Source organism: Fragaria vesca, linkage group LG6 (assembly GCF_000184155.1).
Source record: "Fragaria vesca subsp. vesca linkage group LG6, FraVesHawaii_1.0, whole genome shotgun sequence".
Taxonomy (NCBI): domain Eukaryota; kingdom Viridiplantae; phylum Streptophyta; class Magnoliopsida; order Rosales; family Rosaceae; genus Fragaria; species Fragaria vesca.
In genome coordinates this window covers 23,542,501-23,566,227 of record NC_020496.1, presented here as the reverse complement: position 1 = coordinate 23,566,227, position 23,727 = coordinate 23,542,501, and the positions used below count along the sequence as shown (strand labels likewise).

General features: G+C 36.6%; 3 protein-coding genes and 1 non-coding gene across 4 annotated transcripts; 2 read left to right on the top strand and 2 right to left on the bottom strand.

Moving 5' to 3' along the window:
- Positions 1–4,981, top strand: LOC101295359. The gene is made up of 6 exons (XM_004305661.1): positions 1–43; positions 653–706; positions 819–887; positions 983–1,281; positions 3,376–3,567; positions 3,788–4,981. Exons 1-6 carry the CDS (start codon positions 1–3, stop codon positions 4,979–4,981), a joined length of 1,851 nt encoding a protein of 616 aa, XP_004305709.1.
- Positions 4,982–6,996: 2,015 nt separating this feature from the next.
- LOC101307316 lies at positions 6,997–9,453 on the bottom strand. The gene is made up of 3 exons (XM_004303593.1): positions 9,342–9,453; positions 7,857–8,859; positions 6,997–7,504 (listed from the first exon to the last, which is right to left on the bottom strand). Exons 2-3 carry the CDS (start codon positions 8,803–8,805, stop codon positions 7,245–7,247), a joined length of 1,209 nt encoding a protein of 402 aa, XP_004303641.1. The 5' UTR covers positions 8,806–8,859; positions 9,342–9,453; the 3' UTR covers positions 6,997–7,244.
- A 1,563-nt stretch (positions 9,454–11,016) lies between these two features.
- LOC101307028 lies at positions 11,017–13,170 on the bottom strand. Its single transcript, XR_184987.1, has 5 exons — positions 13,036–13,170; positions 11,686–11,728; positions 11,519–11,568; positions 11,338–11,432; positions 11,017–11,219 (listed from the first exon to the last, which is right to left on the bottom strand). It is a non-coding gene; the product is annotated as an uncharacterized LOC101307028 (transcript).
- Positions 13,171–16,371: 3,201 nt separating this feature from the next.
- Positions 16,372–21,511, top strand: LOC101295069 (glycerol-3-phosphate dehydrogenase [NAD(+)] GPDHC1, cytosolic-like). Its single transcript, XM_004305660.1, is given in 5 exon segments — positions 16,372–17,029; positions 19,168–19,389; positions 20,069–20,316; positions 21,039–21,178; positions 21,310–21,511. Coding segments are annotated over 5 exon segments (1,470 nt in total).
- The last annotated feature ends 2,216 nt before the right edge of the window (positions 21,512–23,727 follow it).

The following is a 23,727-nucleotide window of genomic DNA, read 5'->3' as shown; positions in this document are numbered from 1 at the left end:
ATGGCCTCGGTTCCATTTGTTTCGATTTCTCAGTGTCAGTTTGGTACGGTTTTGGTCGGGGTTTTTTTTTTCCGGTGCTTAAAAGTCCAACCCTGGGTTCTGGAAAAATTCGGACCAAGAATTATATGTTAAAATGAAAAAAGAAAAAAATATCCCATTTTTTAATACATGTTTCCCACTCATTCTCTCACATTCCAAAGGAAGTAGTTGGTCGCTTTCAAGCGGCAGCTTTGATACTTGTGTCACTTTCTTCTGTCTTCTTTTTTTTTTTTTTCGATTACACTTTCTTCCCTCTTTGCTAACTTCAATATCACGGAACCCTAGGTGCCCTCTGTCGCTGCCTTTCGCTTTCCCTCAGGTACCCTGTCAATTTCCCTCTTCCTTCCATTTTCCCTTTCGTTTCTCTACTCATCTTCTCCCATATTCCCTGTCTCAGTTCAGACCTTGAATGCCTTTTGTAAAGTTGTGTAATTTGTTTGATGTTGACACCATTTGCATGGTTGGTATCTAATTTGTGTGACTCTCATTGCTGTTTAACTACTGTTGCTTCATGCTTTTTACTTGTTTACTGGGTTTTTGGTAAAATAAGTTACTGGGTATTGTGGAATTGATTAGTTTGATAATTTGAATCTGTTGCCCTCATCCGTTTCAGGATATTTCTTGCAATTCATGGCTTGGGATCTGTGGGGTCCATCACATCCTCAAGGTTTGTCAAAACCTCTTTTGCACCATCTTGTTTCGACAAACTGTGAATCCCTTTGTTGTAGATGCTTTTTCTTGTTCTGATAATGTTTGTTGTAACCGAACATGCTTTTCAGTTGAACTTGAGACTACTTACTTCCCGCAATCGGAATGGCATTGTGACTTTTACTTTGGCTATGGACATGGTATGTGTATTTCCTTCATGTGTATTAGGTTGGCGGCATTCCCTGCTCTACTTGCTGTACTTTGATTTTTACACTCCCTTTTCATATGGTTGTAGATATCATAGAAGAAAATGCGCTAAACGAGAAATTTTGTTTAGAAGTAGTGAAGAGATTGCTGGCAAAGGCCGATACAGAAATTGATGATTTCAAAAAGGATTTGGTGTCTCTTCAAAGTGAACTAGCGTGGGCTAAACATGAGGAATGGAATGACATATGTTTTGGTGCTTTGAGTGACAATTTTGCTTTCGGTGACAGTTCTATCAAGAATTCGAGAAATAAAGATGAGAACAATATCGAGGTTCAATCACTAGTGCATACAGAACCTGCAGAGAGTACAGATGAGAAAGATGAGCAGGTGACTTTTAAATCTAGTCTTTACTTGAAAATATTGATATGCAGACAACTGTAAACATGCAAAAATAAAATAAAATGGTTATATGGGTGCCTTTGATAAGTTATATTGGAACATGATCTGCCAATGATAAGTTAGTTAATTGATTCTTTGAGACCTTTTAGTTATGCATTCACGTCATCCGTTTTGAACATTAGTAATTTCTGTACCTGTTTTTGGTTGCTCATACGTAAAATGAGTTTGCATTATTTAGCACCATCTGTATGCATAGACAGCTCGCAGTAGAACACAGTCTCAAATAGACAGGTATTCAAGGTCCCAAGGCAGCCTCACACTAAATTTCGGCCTTAGTTCAAAACCTCTTTTCTTCAAATTGATATTGTCTAGAATCTTGATGGGTCTGCATCAATCCCAAATTGAATCTATATGGTGGCTTAGCTCAGTTTCTTTGATTACATGGATGATAGATGCAAGAATGACTGGAGTAAAATTTCATAACAAAGAATTAGTTGACTCGATTAAGAACACAATTGACTGATTTCTAGTACATTTTGTAGGCAGCTTTGTAAAAATTAGATCATCAGAGTCATATTTACTGATTAGTAGCTTTTGTTATGGATCTGTTGTAGGACTTTATACTATTCTTCGTGCATTTGTGTCACTGTGCACATGCGCCTTTAATTTTTTTTACTGTGGTTAGATGTCACAAATGATTATTATGGGATGAGATTTCCTTGAAAAAAAATTCGAGTTTCTTTAACACACAGTGGTTTGTAAAGCTATCTATACCTGACAAACAGACTAAGCTGATCTGCATTTGGTACCTTAAACCCACTCATCTGCTTTATTACTTTTAAACATAGGCACACTCCATCCACTGAATGATGTTTGTATTTATTAATTTTTACTATTCATATGATCTACTTTCTTGTTAATCTATCTTCATATCGGATATATTATTCACTAAAAGGTCATCCTTACATCCCACCCTATATATATTGTGTATATACTTGGCTCTCTCTCTCTGTCTCTGTTTTTTTTTCTTTCTTCAAGTACATCTTCAGTGGCACCCACAACTGAGTCACCCTGATTAAGCACTTTATCTCTTTCATAATGCTTCACTATTCTTCTTTCACTTTCAATCTGATTTCACGATGGAAGAGCTTATGATCTTTACAATCCAGAGAAGGCTAAACAATAACACATATATCTGCGTGTATGTGCTGTATATACAAATATCGTGGTAATTACCTTGTAGTACTCATCTTAAAATAAGAATTTATTTCATTTCTCAATCTGGAGAATATGCAGAGTTCAGAATTGGATAACCTCGTATATTATATGAAGATTTAAAACTAGAGATTTAGTAACCAAAGCCATTGTATTGCTCAACAGAACACTACTTATATGAATTTATATGAAATTATGATGTTAAGTAATTTTCCTATTCATTATGTTTTTTAATACCTGACCATTTATATGAAATATCTCTTATATGAACTTATAGTTTTATACTCATAATTGATACTCATCATACCAGTTAATATCTGGGCATAATTTGTTTTCTCTTGCAATAAACAGTGTATGACTACAAAACATTCAACTAATGTCAGCTCCATTGATGAGAAGACACGCCTAGAAAGTTTTGATTCAAAATTGATTAATGAGGTGGTAGAGCACTCTTTCATACCCGCAGCATATATAGGTACTTCACTGACGCCTGATGAACGCAGATCAAATGCCAGTAAAATGGTTGAGGTACTTGCAACACCCTTATTTTTTGTTTTGAAATACTTTTTCATTTTGTAATGCCCTTGGGTTTTGGTTGTTTTTTTAATGTATGTTAACAGCTATTGTTTATCCATACATACATTGACTATATGATCCTCACTTTTTTACTTCTATCGGAAACACCTGTATTTTCTCTAGAAGAAATTTTTTTAAGCATTTGACATACTGCAATTGAACCGAAGTATTCTTCTCTAAAAAATAATTGAAGTAAAGTATTAAGTTGTCCTATATTCCACCTACTACTCATAGCTGTGCAGCAGATCCTAATTTTGTGTCTCTTTTGTGGTGTCATTTCAAATTGAACAGCCTGCAGATGTTATGGCCAAAAGTTCTCTTATCTATGGAAATGGCTGTTCCAGTGAGGTGAAAAATTCATGCATGCCTATTTTGACAGAAAATGGATGTGATGAAATAAGGAAAAAGCCTTCTACTAGAAGTCAAACCTTGATGTCATCTTTAACTTCTGAAATCAAGGCAACCCTTCAACAAACCAATAAGGTATGACCAGCTTTCTCTTCTCTGTAAATGATATATACTCAAATTGCTTTGGTTTTTTATGGTACTAAAAGAGTTGAAACATTTGAGGGAACTATCCTTGTGTATACACCTGCACTTTATAGTACTAGAGTGACTACACAGCAAGGTGATCACAAGTTATAGTTCAACTTACCCTTGTTCTTAGCATTCGCTTGTAAGATGTTTCTCTTTCACTCAGCAGCCTGCATGTCCCCTTGTTAAGTATGGTGGTCAAGACGCTTTGAGACAATCAGCTGGCATCAAGAAGAGTAATGGATGTCCGGAATCCAGCTTGTGCGCTTCAAGTCCGACAGAATGTAATGTAGAGCAAAAGCTGATTGACTTTGTTCTGCAAACTGCACGAAAAGTGGGCATCAGAAAATCAAAGATGACTATGGGTAACAAGATTGGCTGTCCAAATGAGTCTTTAAGTACCACTAAAAATGGAAGAAATCAACGAAAAACAGTCAAGTTTCAAGGCAGGAGCACTGATAAGGAAGGTTCTGATCAGTTCACAATAGCAAAAGAAACTCAAAGCCTAAAGCGAAAGAGGAAATCACCATTGAGTGCACAGAATGTCCAAGAAACATGTTTTCCTTCTACAGAGATCAGTTCAAATACAAAGGTTATTTCAAAAGCTGAGAAGGAACAAAAATCCAAAATAACTGATGACAATACTAGGTTGAATCTGATTTCGAAGAAGTGTGAAAAATTAGGTCATATTGAACATTGTGAAGACAAAGATCATGGCACCTCTCATGGTAATAGTAAAACTTCAGCTTCACAGTTGCAAAAGAAGAGGAAAAGGACTCCAAGTTCCCCACTTACTGCAGACACTAGAGAAAGGACTGCATGTTTAGGCTCAAAAGACTTGAACAGTTATTTGCGAAAGAAGAGGAAAGTGACTTCAGTTTTCACATGTACTGCCGAGGTAAAAGATTTGTCTTTAAGTTTGCCATTGCAAGATTTACACAGAGACGCTACTAATGGTTCTTTTGAGGAAGATCTTAAGCATCCAGAGAGGGAAGATTCAGAAATTGTAGAGGCTTCAAAGTCACAAAAGCAGAGAAATATGACTTCAACTTTCACAATTCCTGCAGAAATTAAAGATCTGTCTTTAGGTGTGGGCATGCAAAATTTACACAAGGATAGGGACGCAACTAATGGTAAGGTTGAGGAAGATCCTCTGATCGTCAAGTCCTATTCTGGAGATGATTCTCACACTAGGAATTTGGTTCCATATGCAATTCCAACTCCTATTCCAAGTCAGAGGTTGATGGAAATGACTGTAGGTAAACTGAAAGAATTGGCAAAGAGACTTGAACTGAAAAACATTCACAAGCTACGGAAAATGGAGCTGGTTGACCTACTAGCCAAGACACAGGGAGGTCACTAATTTTAGATGTAAGTTGTATATATCTGTTCTTTTGTTTTATGGCATCTCCATCTGTTCCTTGGGCATGTATGATGTCCTATGGGCCAACTATAGTACGAACAGCGATGAACATAGTGATGCCCTTTTAGTTTAGGAAAGAGAGTACTCATTCCATCCTATAGGTTTTAGTTGCAGGTAACCAGGTTTGCATGAAATGATACTTCAGGTGTTGCAGGTATATTTGTGTTGAAAACTTGAAGTAGAGAATTTCACGAGGATGTTACATTTGTCCTCAGTCCTCAGGTTTCAACACAATCTTTTGGTTTTTGCATCTGAATATAAGAGGAATGAATTAGATGAGTTTCTATGTTATGGATTTATGTCCTTTCAGCATGCATGGTCCATTTTTTTTATCTTCAGTTGTTTACTTATCGAGCAGATTCTATGGCTTGATGATTTACACTTTCAATACTGTACATGAATAGAACATAGAGAGACCGAGGGTAGTTTTTGGTACCATTGATACACTCGCTCAAAAATTCCAAGCTTAAAGTTTCAAGTGCTTTATAACAAATTGTAATATCTCCATGTGGTTTGACGAAATGACCTTCTGATTTGCAACTATAATCAAATACTCCCAAGTCCGATTCACAAAAACTCTTCATTATTAATCCGAAGAAATTTTATGCTGCAAATAATTATTAGCAACAATATCCCTCAACTTTGCTGCAGCACGGGGAAACCGGAAAGTCATTTTTCTTGGCTTAGGATGTTTTGTTCAAGGGTTGGAGATGGCACAATGTTAGACATTCGGGGAGATAACTGGATTCCTGATCGATATCCAAGAGGGCTGCTTTGGCCTCTTCCAAGGTTTGTATCTGAGCTAATTGATTCGGAGTTGAGGTGCCGGAAAGTTGACCTGCTGGAAACACTTTTCTCACCTACAGACATAGAGCTCATTTTATCCACACCTTTGGTAAGGAGTACAATGGATCTACCAATTTGACATTTTAACATGAAGGTACTTCCGTTACTAATAGTGTGCTTATTTTGTTTCGAAATATATAAATTGGGGATGTCTTGGCACCTCCACCACTGGTTGACCCTTACAAACGGGTTTGGAAGCAGTTATAGGAGGCCTGAAGGTGACTTTGCATGTTTGGAGGTGTTGGTGCTAGTATGCTTCCCACAGGAAAGCCGAGTCGTACTGGATATGTAGGAGATGAATTCTGTTATATGTCCTCATCGGCATGAGAACCATTTTGCATCTCTTTGTGCAGTGGATTCTGGAATGCTGCTTCGATTTCACCAGGGTTGCATGGTGATGTCTCTGTTGATTTTATGCTCTATTTGTTATATACACTATCCGATGAAAACTTCGTTCAAGCTTTGGTGGTTGTGGTCGATTTGGATATACAATTATGGGAAGCAAGGCAGCAGAGGCCTTTGGAGGCTGCCATGCTTAGTTTGGAATGGCGTAATGAGTTTTTGAAGGCAAATGTGGTTGTGTCGAACAGCTCTCCAAAGGTTCAAAGCCGGCTCAGACTGGAGAAGGATTGGTGCAAATGCAATTGTGATGTGGGGTTTATGGTGTTGTCCAAGCATGCAGGGAGTGGGGCTGTGTTCCGGGATGCAAAGGGCCAATTTCTTACCGGAGCTTTTTGCAAGCCCTTTCAACAATTTACCTCCCCATTCATGCTGAGCTGGTGGCTTTACTTGAGGGTATGAAGCTAGCTGAAAATATGAGGGATGACGTATGAGAAGGTGATCCTGGAAACAGAATGCAGTATATTGGTGCAAGCTTTGGCTAGAACTGAAATCAACTTTATCTACCATGGGTCTCCTCATAGGAGAAGCGCGATCCTTTATATAGGCATGGTGAATTTAAGGTGGTACTCACACCTCACGCAGCAGATAGAGTTTATCACTTACTGACATATCATGCTTTGCACTCGCGTGAGACTTAAACATGGTTGTTTCTGTTAAAAAGCGAAGAAAAAAAACAATACATCACCTCAACTTTGTGAAAGCAAAATCGAAAATTTTGTGTGCTTTGGATTAAGATTGACTAAGATTGCAACAACATAAGTATGGACAACATTGATTATCATCCACTACAACAGGGATCACACACACACACACACACACACACACTACAGAGACATAAAAGTAGCTATAATCAGCACTCATAGGAAGAGCAGGTGAAAGGAGGCAAAAGTTTGGTAGTAAAATAAAACTACTTATCAGATAGTCCCTAAACAAATATACAGTAGCCGATATCAGTTCAGCGTAAGCGTCCTGTCTCATCTAAGCGTTTCATCACAACTCCTTCTAGGATTCCATCAGTACCAAAATTACCCGAAAAATGTTGGGGATTAACTGGACCAGGCAGCTGGAATGAGATCGAAAAATGCCCTGTAGGGCAGAGATTTTGCGTTTGCATTTCAAAGATCTGACAGTACCTATAGACTGTCTTCTCACCTGTTATGGTGACCCCTCTGATCAATACTCGTCCTTCATTTTCAACTTCACAGCTAAATTCCCCTGTAGTAAAAATTGAAACCATCATTTTAGAACAGTTAAACGGAGTATACAAGTGCCATAGCATGAAAGAGAGACTCATGGATATTGTACTCCCAATTATGAAATGAAAATACAAGTGGTCATAGAGAATGAGCCAGGAATACAAGGTGTGAAAGAGAACAAACCATGATTGATTGTTAATGAATTACGACTCTTGAATGATACACTAGGTATTGTGTCTTTAAATGAGGCTTTACAGCAGTATGCATGCATGTGTGCATAGATTCTGTCCTGAGGGAAATTTTTAGAGCATGAATAGCTATTATGTGTTTCTGTAAGTTAAAAAGTTTCTTTCTAGTATACAGAAACTTACTTTCATCTCTTCTCACCCCGGGAAGCGATACACGAAACAGGTAGGAGTCCTCAGACTCTCCAATGTCAATGAGTCCTATAGTTGGTCCTATCTGTCCTGTTGCTGCACTCCCAGTCAATGCAAATCCATGTTTGGTTGCAGCTACAATATCTGACCACTCCTTTTCAGTTGGAGGAGAAGGAAGAAAAATCATAGTAGGATCAACTTTCTGCGTATCTTCAGAGCCATTTCCCGTTGGCAGAGGAGCCATATAACTGTACATAACAGGTGTACCATTATATTCAACGCTACTGGTAGGAGCCACCAAATGCACTTGTTTCAGAGAATCCTTACATTCTAGGAGATCATCTACATGTTTTTTTATAGTAGAGCTTCGAGAAGATCTAATGGAAGGTGATCCTCCATTAGACTTCTGCTCATGGACTGTCGTATCATAAGAAACACATCCATCAGTATTGGCATGCAACCTCTCAGAATCTCTATCCAGAAAAAGATCTTTCAGCCCAGTTAGCCTCTTAAATCTTTCTAAGTCTCCTGGCTTAATGTAAGATATTTCCGGATTTCTGATAAATACAATGTTCTCAAAGAAGTTGAATCTGGTTCTTGACTGCGAATTGTAGTGAAGTAGGGGAGGAAAGAGATCAGGAAACTGAGGGTAATTGGCTGTGTCTTCTTGTCCTTGGATGAAGAGATTACCATGGAAGAACTGGTGCAACAAAGGTAACTGAACAATGGCAGATTGATCAGCCTTCCTAAGAACATAATAGTATACTTGCTGTACCTCTGCTGTAGTGATTTGGGACCCATCTAGTTGTTCAAAAGTATATGGTGGAAGTCCCTCGGCTATTCTCTGCAAGACTGACTTAGGAGGCCTTTCTCCTTTAACATCAGGGCCAAAGTAGGTACCCATTATGAAGTACAAGAGAAACATCTGATCATCATTTGCCATCCCGCTTTGCTCTTTCTTAGAATCTAACTAAGTGGCTGGATTAGACTCTGTAGCCTGAGATGAAATGTTTAGTAAGGGCAAGAATTTAGAATACATCAGGATAATGTTAATTCCAGAAAAGCCGAACAGCATTCTTGCTCTTCCCATACATTCCTCTATCACCGTAAATTTACGATCTCCAATACCTAAAGCACAATAACTAGGACGCCTCCCCTCACCACAACAAAAACAAAGATAGTTGGGTGCAAAACAATGATGCACAAATCACCGTACCCCTCATCAGTTCAGCTACACAGCACAAACTAACAGCAATGCAGCCTTTAAGATATATGGGGTCATCTTCATCAATTACTATCCAGATACGTACTTATATATTATGAAGCAAATTTATATATTACGCTCAGAAACAAATGCAAAACATTCAAACCCAATTAAAAGATTGAATCTTGCGACGGTAAAAGTAAGTAATTGAAAGCAGAAGTGAAGAGGATGAACAACTTTGAAAAATCACAATAGTGGATAGATAGAGTGGATACCTCGCAGCGACAAGAGGGTGGGCTTTGTTGATGGAGATTACAGAATGCAATTGCGACTTGGAGGAGGCACCGCTGCAGATGGAAGCGGACGCCGATCACCCACAACAGCTATAACTTCTTTCGATGATAGCAGATATATAAGTTTAGATTTTTTATTTTTTTTCTTTTTGGAAAGGGTTCGCATGCTCGGTTCGATAGTTACTACATTAATTTTGTACAGTTTTTGCCGACCATGTGTTACACGTAAACTAAACTGATTCATACAGGGTCCATTTAAAAGGATATTAAATTTGACACAAATTTTAACATTATTTTTTAATTTTTAGATTTTAAAACATTCAAGGGTCTAGATCAATTTTAAATATGATGTCAACAAAAAAATAATTGATGTGGCAAATGACATGACACTACCTAATTTTATAACAAATCAAAATTAAAAGAAAAGAAGGAAAAATCAGAATTTAAAATCTAAAAAACAAAATCTAATTTTCCAATACGATGAAACAAAAAAAGGACAATGTTCATGTCCAGAATATAACAAAAACCCAGAAAATAAATTTATGAACTAATCAGTGTTGTTTTATTTTCCTCACTATTATTGTCGATCGGATCCTTTGGTGTCTCAGCCAATTATGTATGTAGTATTGTATGCTTTCAGTGTAGAAAAACCATATATAACAAGAGGTGCATAGTTTGACCTAAGAGATGTTCGATGACTTCGATCAAGGATTGATAAGGAGCCTTATATATAATTGACCACTCCACTTCAAACTCTGCTTAATCCAACAATCATTCACCCAGTTTCGCTGCACTCTTGAAAGATATGCTTCATCTCCTGGCCAATGAATTTAGAATCATGTTAAGAATTGTTTGTAGCTACTACCCTTAATACCAATGACAATGTCTCTAAACCAAGGGGTGAGTGTACTTAATCCCATTACACACACAGGGTGATACCTTGTTAGACTTGAATCTCAGTAGCCATTCGGTCTAAGCATGAGAACACAAATCAATCTCTTCTCGTCTTTTTTTTCTTTGCATCTGAGTTCTTTTTATTGCAAAATAGATTGTGTTTTTCAGATTTTAAATTCTAATTTTTCTTTCTTTTCTTTTAATTTTTATTTGTTATAAAATTAGGTAGTGCCACGTCATTTGCCACATCAATTATTTTTGTGTTGACATCATATTTACAATTGATCTAGACCCTTAAATGTTTTAAAATCTCAAGGTCAAGAAATAATGTCAAAATTTGTGTTAAATTTGATGTTCCTTAAACTAGACCCATTCATATAAGATATCTGCTATTTTGCCTTCACTATAAATAGCAATGAAAGTTGGGACAAGCTATAACAATGCACTCCTCAAATTTATGTTATGTTGTAATCTAGATCATCTGTACGGCTGTGCAGCTTATGGAGTTCATTTCCCATACACAACCACCATCATCAAACCAACTTCACAACTCATTATCGCATCAAACATCACCTAATCTTGACCGACTAAAAAAGAAAATACATCACCTAATCTTGAAGGTCCTGCTGATTCTGCCTTCTTGATCAATGATTTGCAGTGTCTGGTAGCTCGCATATGACGAATCAAATAGAAAACGGTCGTCACCCTTCTCTAGGGTTTTGGTAGTTTTTTTTGTTTTTTTTTTTAGTTTCATACCTATTTTGTGAATATTTTTCAGATTGAAGAAAATGGTGTAACAAGGATCTTAGCTAAAGACCTCAACCCCTAACGAATTTATCTCCAAGCAAGCACCAAGAAACTAAAACAAAGTTAACAGCTTAACCAAAAACTGTTTGAATACAAGTTCTATGATTTCAATCCTGCATAGCAACATATCCAGTGATCCCAGATTGCTCCTACATCTACCTGAGGAAAAAAAAGCAATTACTTTCGGAATCACAAAGTAACTTGATAATCAAAACATAATAGAATCAATGTCGAGACATAGTTGTATACACGAAGAAAAAATGTCCAAACTACTCACTTTTTCTCTAACTTGAGATCAGCATCTCTAACTGCCTGAACAAGATGGTGGATGCGGTATTGGAGCTTTGCATTCTCTGCAGCGAGCTTCTTGATCTGCAAAACGCAGGAAAACAAAAAACAAAAAGTATGTCTAGCTTGCCTTCCTAACTTACACAAAAGCAGATACGTTGATGCAATACCTTTTCTTGAAGTTCACTGTTCAACTTTGAATGATCTTTATTTCCAGAATCTGTGAGATTTCATATCCCCGTCCACCAAAGGAAAAAAAATATATAGATAATTACTAAGAACCTCCCTTTTTTAAAACATTGTTGGTGCAATGGAAGACCTAAATGTAAAAACCCACCTTGCTTGCTAGCAAGAGCAGCTTCAAGTCTTGTTAAGCGATCCTAACATAAAAAAAGAATGATAAAGTTAGCACAATCACAGTGGGCTAAAAATCATTCGTTTCAGCCATCAGTGGAAATGGATAAACTTCATACACTTAAGCATATATAATTTTCAATTTCAGTACTTTCAGATAGGAAACCAAATCTAAATCATTTCACCTATTTGGAAGCAGTACAAGGATATATTTGTGTATCAATGCTCCGTATTGGAATCGGATATATGACATACATAAATACATAGATATACATGTACATATTGAGAGGAAATGATCCAGTAGTAAAATTTATTTGAACTATATAGGAAGCAGTACATTATTACTATAATTTGCACCCAAAGAAAATCGAAAATTCTACATTAGTATCATTTGCACCCAATCCAATCAAAGTTATCATACCCAATTCACCCATCAATATTATTAGTCAGTTACTGACAGCCTTTCACCTATGTTGATTTTATGCATGAACTGTTTCACACTGGTTGGAGCAGCGGGGATGGCATGTGGTGGTAAAATATTAACTCTCCAAAGTTAGCTTGGCATCCTTAACTCTCAACTCTTAACTACGAGCGCACACCTATCATCTGAAAAAGAAAGGAGAGAGCTTCTTGTGCCCTTCTCTCATAAAACGAAACTACTGTATGCTATTTCAACCAAACTTGCTATGAACAATTATGAGTTTCTGCTTCGTGAAGTATGGGATTGGTATAACTAAAGAGCTTGTTGCCAACTATAAAGTTTTGGCATATAACTAAATATTCTTGGAGATTTAAACCGAATACAGAAACATGTTACCAGAGCAGTATCTTAAACTCTTAACCCAACGACTGAGAAACTGCAAATACAGAATACTAGGGAAGAAATTGGTTTCTTAAAGCAAAACCATATTGATACTGATCACATGAATCAATTGAGAGATTACAAGGAATCAGTGTTCCTTTTCTTCTTCTTTCGTATTAGATAAGGAATTAGTGTTTAGACATAGGCCTTCAAGTCTTAAGAGTAATTATAACCAATAACCATTCCATAGTCTAACAATAGAGAATTGTTCTTCTTCCTCAACTAACAGGAACAAATGAAAGACGAAACATTGGAAACAAGTAGTATCAAGATAAAGGAATTAAATATCCACAAATATCTATTCAGGCAAACAACCCAATCAAACCCAAGAGACCATTCATACCAACAACAAAAACCAAACTTTACAATTCAGTGAAAACCCATCAACTATAACACATAGAGGCACCATGTATTAGATTGTAAAAGTTAAGAGCAGCAAGGTTTTGAGCTCAATGGGAGTAGGAGACGAACCTCGGCTTCGGAGGCTCTCTGGTAAAAGGGCTTCAACGTGTGGTCAAGGACTCCAGGATTCTCAGGCTCCGCCATTGTGGGAGATTGCTACACTTCTCAACCAAACCAGCAAATAAGTTTCCAATGACAAAAGTCAACAGAATCGGCCCCAAATAAGTGATAATTTTAATAATCAATGACTAAAACATCCCTGATATCCTCGAAATTTCGGCTCTTTAATATCAATTTTTATACGTACATTACCGGAAGGGATTCTAATAAGAATTAAGCACTAACCGAAGACTTTTCTATTTAATGGTTTGTTACGCTCATTTTTTAATGATATTTTTTTATCTTAATCGTTCAGTTTTTAGGTATATATAAGTAGATCATTTCTACTAATTTTCAACCAAATTGACAATCGTTAAGGGATCGAACTAAATCAAATCAATGAACGATCTAAATATGTCAAACATGAGTCGTTCAAGTTTATAATTGATAAATCACATTTATGAATGTCTTAATAATTTTCAGTTTAAATGAAAATTTGTAGAGATGATCTACCCAAATATATCTACAAATAGACGATAATATGAAATCAGAATATGGGTGAAATGAAAAGGTCATCAATTAGTCCTCAACTTAATAGTTTTTATTATAACCACCCCAGTACATTACTTATAGTGCTAAGATGCATGGGCATGTTTACTACTTTTTCCCTATTTTCAACTCTGGCATGTTGAAAGGTGTTCAAACTGATTTTTAACCTTGGGGTCATTTATATCAGTAGAGCGCAGCCGCTCACAATAAACCCTAGAGAACCCTCCTTTAAATTTTCTAGTCTCGTCTGGCTGCGCGGTGGACATGGTGAGGTCCTCTTTCCTCGCCGATGTTCCTAAAGTGTGGTCGGACGGGAGGTTACTATAGAAGCTTACTCGGGTCGCTGGTAGAGGCGGAGGGGTATTCTTGGCTTCTTGATTTTGGCGAAGATGGCATCGGAACTACCAAGGTTTTTGAGGAAGTCCTGACCGGATTTGCTGCAGGCGTCGGTGTACTTGATCTAGGTTGGGTGCGCTTTTGGATCCGCTTAGATCTCGATGCGATCTCACTATCGAGGCTGGATTCGATTCTTGCAGTGGTGGGTTGGGCTGCGACTGAGGCTTTTCGGCGACGGGGTTCAGTCGACGATGGAATCTTGAAGACGGTCGGATTCACAAGCGACAACGGTAGCAACGTGGCAAACTTTCAGGTTTCAGTGGTGGTGGTGCGACGACTTGATCTGGGCTGCATATCAAAGCCTGAGCCTCTTTGGGCTTTAACCCAGCGACTTTGAGTTTGCTTTAAACCTAACGTTTGGAGCCTGGGGTTTTACTCTAGGTTCAAGATGGTTATTTTTGCTAGTTTTTTCTAAGCCCATCTTTTTGGGCCATTAGGGTTTTAAATTAGTTTTTATTAATTTATTTCCAATAAGTCCCTATGTAGGTTTTTAAGAATCTAGGTAAGCTTTGATGTTTGCAGATTATGATATTTCTTTTACATCTAGATAGTGAACACTTATTGTCATACCGCAATTGAGTGCCTTGGCAACAAAAGTTTTCATACAAAATTATCTATATGTGACTATGTAGGGCTAGATTATAGCTTGCTAGGCTAGACGCGACTCATCATCAATGAGCTACAATGTACAATGTAATGATATGTGAATCACCTCAATTCGTTGGGGTCTATATCGATGTCATTCTGGCTGTCACTATCAATACAATGGGTTACATACCCACCTTTGCTTCAAAAAAAAGCTATGGCATGTTGTATACCTTTATCTCCATAATTTAATTACAAGTCATTCCATCATTTTCACTTTTTTTTTTTTTCTTCAAGTAACTATTACCATAGATACATAGAAATTGTCACGTTGGTTGGATGTTACTATTACCTAAAATCTCTTGCTCTCTTGAGTGGTTTTTCAAACACAAGTGATTATGGGCATACTTTGAACCTGGGATACCACTTCTTTCTTTGAGACTCTGCCTGCTTGTATTTTGTGACAGACTACATGAAGACAAAGATGGTCTTTTACGACCGAGACTTATTATTGCTTAGTTTGTTTTTTTTTGGGTCTCATCCCCTCCATGTAACCAAGAATATCGGCTCTCTCAGTTGGTGAGCAACACAAGTTGAACAATATGCATATAATTGGACTTTGATTTTGTCTCAGTTCTCAAAGCTTTACTATCTCTAAATATGTAACGGATTGACCAGTAATTAGTAGTTACACCCAACCAGTTGGTGACTAAGGGTAAATGGAGTTTGAAACAACAAACCATGCTTCATATGATTGAATGCATGATTGAAATCCATTCGCAAAAGGCCAAAACCTATTCCCATGGCCAAATTAATGGCATATCGATCTAAATTGTTTTTATTTTCTTCCTTTTCCTTCAATAGTTGATTGAGACAGTTTGGACATATAGAAACTCTCATCTTGTTCTCTCTACATACAATTTTGGATACCGACAGCAATGACAGGTGTCTACAACACTGGTTGTGAATTATATCTCTACCAAAATGGAAGAGCAATGGTGAACTGGGTTTCATGTGATATCATATAATAGAGCAACCAAGGAAGGTCATCCAATATTAATGACAGTTGGAGAAGTTAGCACAGTCCAAAAGTAACACTAATATTAATGCTTTTGTCACCCCAACTGTACCTCAACTACGCTCCATCAATGCCTCATCATCCTCAAATTTTAATCACAACTTCATATTTAACTGAAACCCAAAAACATAGCTTTATTTTTCTCACCAGAATTACAATGCTAGTTCTTCTCTCGTAGTTTCCGCTCAAGGTTGGTGAATTTTTGACTTTTCTGTTTTCTTTATTCAGTGTCCTACTTTTACAAGTGTTGAAGTAGTTTAGTTGGGTAGATTGGATGAACAACCTAAGACGGAGATAACAAAGATTTATGCTATTTCGATACTTGGCTTTACATGTTTTGGCATTTTCTCTTTGGAACTCATAAAGAGATAGAGATCACTTATAAGTTGACAAAAAATCACTTTCGTGTTTGTTTCAGTTTCTACTGCATTTGGGTAGGAAAAAGAGGAAATCTTGAGTTGCTGGGACTGGAAATTGGAGTGATAAAGGTGTAATTTAGTTTAGAAGAAAGTGATTACAAATTTGAAGCAAAAGTGTGAACTGGGAGAGGTGGGTTATTGTTGAAATCTTGATTGGTTGAGAAATTTTTCAGCTTCAATTGGAGGTCCAGTTGCATTAAAGAACTTTGCTTAGAGCAACTTAGCAACTTCAGTTTGCTTTGTTATTGGTGTTGATAGTGATTTCCTTCAATAGTAAAAATGGTGGGGAGCATTGAGGCAATGAATGGAAGTTTGCGCTCAAATGGGTCTGTTCAGAATTTCAATGGTTTGGAAGAGAAGCTTGATGAGCTACAGCGCATTGTAGGCAAGGTTGATGGCGATCCGTTAAGAATTGTTGGTGTTGGTGCAGGTGCGTGGGGCAGTGTTTTTGTAGCTGTTTTGCAAGATAGCTATGGTCATTTTCGGGACAAGATTCAAATAAGGATATGAAGAAGAGCAGGAAAGGCTGTGGATAGAGCCACAGCTGAACATCTTTTTGAAGTAATCAATTCCAGGGAGGATGTGTTGAGGAGGCTGATCAGGCGCTCCGCGTATTTGAAATATGTGGAGGCAAGGCTAGGGGACCGGACACTTTATGCAGATGAGATTTTGAGAGATGGGTTTTGCTTGAACATGATTGATACACCACTTTGTCAACTGAAGGTGGTGACCAATTTGCAGGAGGCTGTTTAGGATGCCAATATTGTGGTAAATGGCTTGCCTTCAACTGAAACACAAGAGGTGTTTGAAGAGATGAGTAATTATTGGAAGGAAAGAATCACAGATCCCATTATCATCTCTTTGGCCAAAGGAATTGAGGCTGCACTCAAGCCTGTTCCACATATTATAACCTCCACGCAGATGATTTACCGAGCAAGTATGTTTCTCTCCTCTTTTTTAATACAATTTTTAGTTGCAGTGTGTATTGCATTAACTTGATTCTTACAGATAAAGGTTTATAGATACTTTTACAGTAAGCTGGGAAAAAAGGAAGGACTGATAGGAAGATTTGGTAGATGTATACTTTTAAAATTCCTTACTGCTTGAAGCTTACAATAGAAAACTTTAGAATTGAAATTTGTTTAGTCCTTGTGGTTTTATTTTAATCTGAACAGTCTTTAAAGTCACAATTTTACATCCAAATAATCCTTATGGTTTTATTTTAATCTGAATAGTCCTTAAAGTCATGATTTTTCATCCAAATAGTCCTTCCAACAATTTTCTCAGTTAAAGGTTATAAGGACTATTTGGATGAAAAATCATGACTTTAAGGACTATTCAGATTAAAATAAAACTATAAGGACTAAACATATGTCGACTTCAAACCACAATGACTATATAATATTTTACCCTAAATTTAAGCATAAATCTGCCATTTATTCAAGGCAATTATAGAAGTAGAATTGGTTGATGACAAGTGATAAGGGTTTCGGGAGTGGAAGAAGACTAGGAAATCTGTGGAAAAAAGTTTCTAGGATACTGATCTCCATTATGAAATGTTTGCACAAAAAAAAGATGATTAAACTGTTGAAGTCTTTATCAGATTGCAATCAAAAAAAATCTAATCTGTAGGAATAGTTTCCACAATATCTACCGTACGGCAGGAAAAATTTTGAGAGATTCTTTTCTGCTGCAAAATAGCTTAAAGAAAAAGATGAGCTTTCCAGAAAGTCATTCATATAGACTCAAGTTCTTCTTTGTCACTTTTGCGTGATGAAATGAATGGTTTTTTGTTCTTTTATTCTTTTAATCCCACCCCACCCTATCATTGATGGGGCTTGAACACATAACCTCCCAAGAGAAGTTGTCACTTTTGCATAATGAAGTGAATGACTTCTTAAAACACCCAACATTTGAGTGTTAATGTACATATTGCTTTGACAGAACTATTGTAGTGTGAGGAAGTTATGCATTATTATCATAGTCCTTTGAATTCCAAATGACATAAACTGAATCATAGCTTATAGACCTAAGATCATATGCAATATACACTTGGCCACGTTAGGATTAAACTTCCCATAATTGCAACTTTCAACTCAACATTGCTTGGAAGTTGCGGTTGCAGTACTGCTATTTGCGCTTTTCTGTTAATATTTCTACTTCCGCTTCACTGTTCTCCTTCATTCTCTAAAGCTTGAGCTTATATGTCTGCCAGTTGGATTCCCAATGGAGCAGGGTCGGCCCTGAGAATTCCGGGGCTCTATGCGTAGAATGAAAGTGGGGCTCTCTGAAATTTTTTGAGATTTTTAGCTTAAAACATAACTTCTACAGCCTCATGAAGCTTATTAACCAAGTGATGATCAAAATACGAGTCTCTCATCCTAGCTTCTTTCTTTTTCATTATGCAATAGATTGTTTTCAGTACAGAAAAAACATGTGCAAAGTAATTGTTAATGACTAAATATATATGTCGAGCTTATGAAAGAAAGTCCAGGAGAAAAGAGAAAACTAAACTCATAATTAAATACACCAGTCTAGCTAGAGAAGATTTAGTTAACAAAAAAAAAGAGTGACTAGAAAGAGAATTTGGACGAACCCATAAAAGCACCTGACAATCCAAGATTAATATTTAAAGAAAACAACATTAAGAAAAAACATCTGATGAATCAAAGGTTCTGAAAAATATGATTAGAAATTTGAATATAATGATGCATATATAATGACAACTTGTTCAACATGAAGAGTTTCCTGCTTATGTTAATCATTTTATTCAAAAAATAATAATTTAAACTGAAACTAACTCCATTGATCCTCTCTTACAAAAAGGAATTTAGGGATTGGACAAAAAAATATATTATTACCTAAGTTAAGTCGAGGAAAAAAAAGATATAGAAATATTTGAGAATTGACTCAATCAGTCAAGTGAATGAATGTGGGACCTGTTTGAAAAGAAAAATCTGTAGAAGTCAGAACAACATGATGAGCCTTGCAGACATTACATGTCAAACAAGTTATATGTAAGTGCCCATCAACTCTGGGGCTCTAGGCAAGGACTTTCTGGGCCTATGCTCTGGGCCGGCCCTGCAATGGAGAACATACTTTATCTGGGCGGACCAAATATTGCCTCAGAGATCTACAACAAGGAATATGCAAATGCTCGAATATGTGGAGCTGAGAAGTGGAGAAAACCTCTGGCAAAGTTTTTAAGGCAACCCTATTTTATTGTCTGGGACAACAGCGACTTTGTAACGCATGAAGTCATGGGTGGTTTAAAGAATGTATATGCCATTGGAGCAGGTAATTCTCAGTTTCATCCTGATCATTGTAAGGAGATACACAATACCTGGAGAACTAGATCTTCCTACATCTGAAACCTAATAAAAAGAATTGTATTATTAGATGTCTTAGGATTTAATGACCTCCAAGCAATTTATGGTGTTAATCATGTTTGTGATGTACAAAAGAAGGAAACTTGATTTTAAAGAAATAACATTCTTATAGAACTGACAGACTACTAACAGGAGCAAAATTCATTTGTGCTAAGAGAGATTACTGTCAAAATAGTGAAATACAAGGCTCTTCCTACACAAACAAACATGGAACTCTTGGATATTGTTCGTGATAAAAATTGGTTTAAAAGATATATGTGCCTCACCTTTCTGACTTGTATTTGGTTTGTGAGTTCACTTATAATCAAGAGTTTTACGTGATGCCATAAAAAGGGAGATTTCCTTTTTAGAGTGGGAAAGTTGAGAACCCTTTCCTTTTTCCAATGTGGGATATGTGGGTAGCTTGACCAACATATAGTAGGAACAGATACTATACCAAAGTAACAATAGTTTTCGATGAAACAAAGTAACATTAGTTGGTCCCTCTCCTTGTAAAGCTTCTAGGAATTGTGGTAAGCCAATAAGTTATTTCAACTACATGGATTTTCTGGTTGCAACTTACACTCGTTTTTCGTTGAATTTTTCAGGGATGATAGCAGCCCTCACAAAGGAGAGTGCTACCAACAAATCTGTATAGTTCGCACATTGTACCTCAGAGATGATATTTATAACTCATTTGTTGGCAGAAGAGCCTGAGAAGCTTACAGGGCCTTTGCTGGCTGACACATATGTTACCTTATTAAAAGGAAGAAATGCATGGTATGGGCAAATGTTAGCCAAATGTGATATCAACCGGGATATAGGTGAGAACATCAGTGGAAAAGGAATGGTCCAGGTAAACATCAGTTGTTATTTACAGCATATCTAAAAAGAAAGAAGATATATTCATTTCAGGTTGCACCATGCTTTGAACTAATGTACTAGTCAAAGTGTATGCAACAAAGAAACAAATAAATAATATTGAATCTTGTAGAAGAGGGAATTAGAAATTCAGATGAGGCATATCTGCTTTAAACATCGCACATATATGTCATTATTTTGAACTGTAAGAGAATTGTTGAAGAATGTAATTACGCTTGATGAGCATTAAGGAAGATTTGGGATTCCTGAAACTTGGCTCCTCTGTCAATTAGTGGAGGGCCTGAAAAGCTAAGGGTCTGTCTGGTAACGTTTTTGAAAACAATTTTCAAAAATAATTTTTTAAAATAAAAATGAGAAAATGTGATTGTAATTTTCAAAATTTGGCAATGTATTCGGTAGTTTATTGAAATATGTTACATATTTTGTAAACTAGGAGAATGAAAAAGTGAAAATGTCAAATTGATGATTTCAGTTTTTCTTTTTAAAAGTTGAAATAATCTCATTTTCTATTTTCCACATTTTACAAAAATGTCTCACCGAACACATTTTTATTTTCAAAAATGAAAATACAAGCATGAAAATGTTACCGAACTCTACCTAAATGTCTTTTCATTGATTTTTCGATAGTTTCATGTTCTTCTAACTTCCAATTTACTGATGAAAACTGCCCTGAGTGGGTGTATTCTCTGCTTCTAGGGTGTTTCTGCAATCCAAACATTTTATGAACTTCTCAGTCAATCGAGCCTGAATGTGTTGCATCCTGAAGAAAACAAGCATGTTTCTCCAGTAGAGCTCTGCCCCATCTTGAAGACACTTTATAAAATATTGCTAACAAGGTATCTCCAACTCGCAGATTTAGGACGATAATTCCGATTTCTTGCAAGCGACTTCATATCCATGTCCTTATCACCTAACTAAAAGGCTGAGATTAATACTCTGCTATATATGTGTACTGTTTGATATCCAGGGAGCAATCATCACAAGCTATTCTTCAAGCATTGAGGGATGAGAATTTAAATGATCCAAGGGAGCGCATTGAGATTGCGCAGAGCCATGTCTTCTATAGGCCTTCACTTCTCGGGCAGCCTCTGAATAATTTAAAATTGCAAGAAAGTGGTAACATAACTCTAGAAGCATCAACTAATCGTATTCTTGGATTGCATTGGTGAATTTAATAAGCACTCATGTTGCTCTTGAATTTTATGTTTGATATGACAACATATACATGAATTGGATATTTTTAGCTTTTGCTTCATATCATAGGTATAATGTGTAATTGTGTATATATGAGTTAATGTGATGCACATTCTGCTGAAACTAGGTTTGCCTAAGTTTGTTAATTTCATTGTTTTACTAATATTCAAGCACTAGATTCCAACTGCATGTTTTCTACTATTGGGGGATGGTGATGACTAAGGGATATTCTGGTAACTGTAAAGAATGGAGGCTGTTTGACAGAAAAATATGAAAGAAAATTGATAAAAGATGGCAGTCGAAACTGGAGAACAGCATGCATATGTTTGTTGTTTGTTTTGAATGAAAGTTTAATTTCATATTTCGTGTCTGTTTAACCTAAGTATAGCACATTCGACTAGTTTTATAAGTGGAAAAACAGCAAGAGCTATATTAATTGGTGATTGGCATTTACTGTATGTCTGCGTCGTTTTTCTTTTTTTGGAGAGGAGAGGGTACTGTCGTTTCGTTTAAGCTTTGGTCCGAGCCTTCGAGCCGGAGATTCATTGCAAAATAATTATTGTGTTTCCCATACTCGAAACAAGTTTTAAATCATACCTTTGTAGATACACATTATCATACTGTAGATGGCGCAATGGTAGACGAACCTGGGAGCAAAAATTGAGTTTTTAAGCGTTCCCTGGCCTACCTAGGACTGCTCCCATCTCAAAGATGGTTGGACCAAGTTTCTGCTGTGGGGTTGTTGTCCATGTCAAAACATGGTTCTTTGACATTCATGACTCTAATGAGTCTAATCTACCTTCCAAAAATCTAGCCTCTCCCAACTGCACACTGCGAGAGGGTTACTAATTACTAAAGTTATGTTTTTGATTGCAAAGTGAATCCTGTTAACAATCAGCTGGATCCTAGTGTTGCCATTGTGCACATCAAGCATAGATTACATTCCAAAATCTCATTATCCTCAAACTTTGATCATTATGTGTATGTATTCTCTTACATCCAACAACCATAAGTGGAGCACTCGAGTTTTTACGGGCATCATGATAGTGATGCATGTAATACTTGAATTCACACCGGATATCAGACACAAAATGTCCTTTGGACATTTCTACTAATGCCAACGTACAGCACTGAAAGCCCCATAGCAATAAGTGCATTAGAGAATCTAATTTGCATAATCCAATATCTCAGGAAAAGCAAACATAGCTTATTTTCTTAAAATAAATAAAAGTACAATTTGCAAGTAAAACAAACCAGTACTGAGAAAACATGAATTAAAATGTGGAATGTTTGAATGCATAAACCTTAAAGAAAAAAGGATTATGCTAGAATATCAATTCCCTAAGAATTACTCTTACCAACGTACACCACTGAAAACCTTATAAAAACAAAAAGAGCATCAGAGACTCTAATTTGTTGCCTTAATCATCAAATTTCTCATATTACAATTAAACTACTCTAGGAACATGCTTTGCAAACTATGTATAGATCATACCCAACTAACATGTCATTAATAAAGTTCGGATCTTGGTTGAAAGTACAGCTAAGTTCTATGCTTTAATTCCATTACAACACTAAATTACAGCAAGAAAATGAATCTTCTAAAATTATGAATGTGGGAACATCTGAATGCATAAACCTTAATAATTAGAATGAAAATGTCAGAATCTCAGCTCCAAAATGCCTATTGGCAACGTATAGCACTAAAACACTATTCTAAATACTCACTGGCTATGGTCAGTTGTCCCTAACCATGGCTGGTTAGGGAAGTTTTTTCACATAGAAAAAAAAAAAAAAATCAACTTCGCTATAACCTAATGAATCAGAAACTTGAACAAGAATGAATAACAGCTAATTAGAAGAGGTCTCTGAAGCTAGAGGTCAATGCATCAGAGATTTCTTTTAGATGGCACCGACAATACATCTAAAGTAAACATCACCGGCCACAATAATCAGGTGGATCCTAATGTTGTCTATCCATATCAAACATTACTACCCTAGGCTAACTCGACTTGGTTATTAAGGCTATCGATCTTGTTCATATATATCCAGCCAAACTTACCACTAACAAGAGATGCATTTGTACTTGATCAGAAAAGCACATGAGCTTACAAATGTCATTAGCTGCTACATTAGAACATATGGCCTAGTTGAAGATGTCTCATTCCCACTTCATGCTAAAACCTGATAA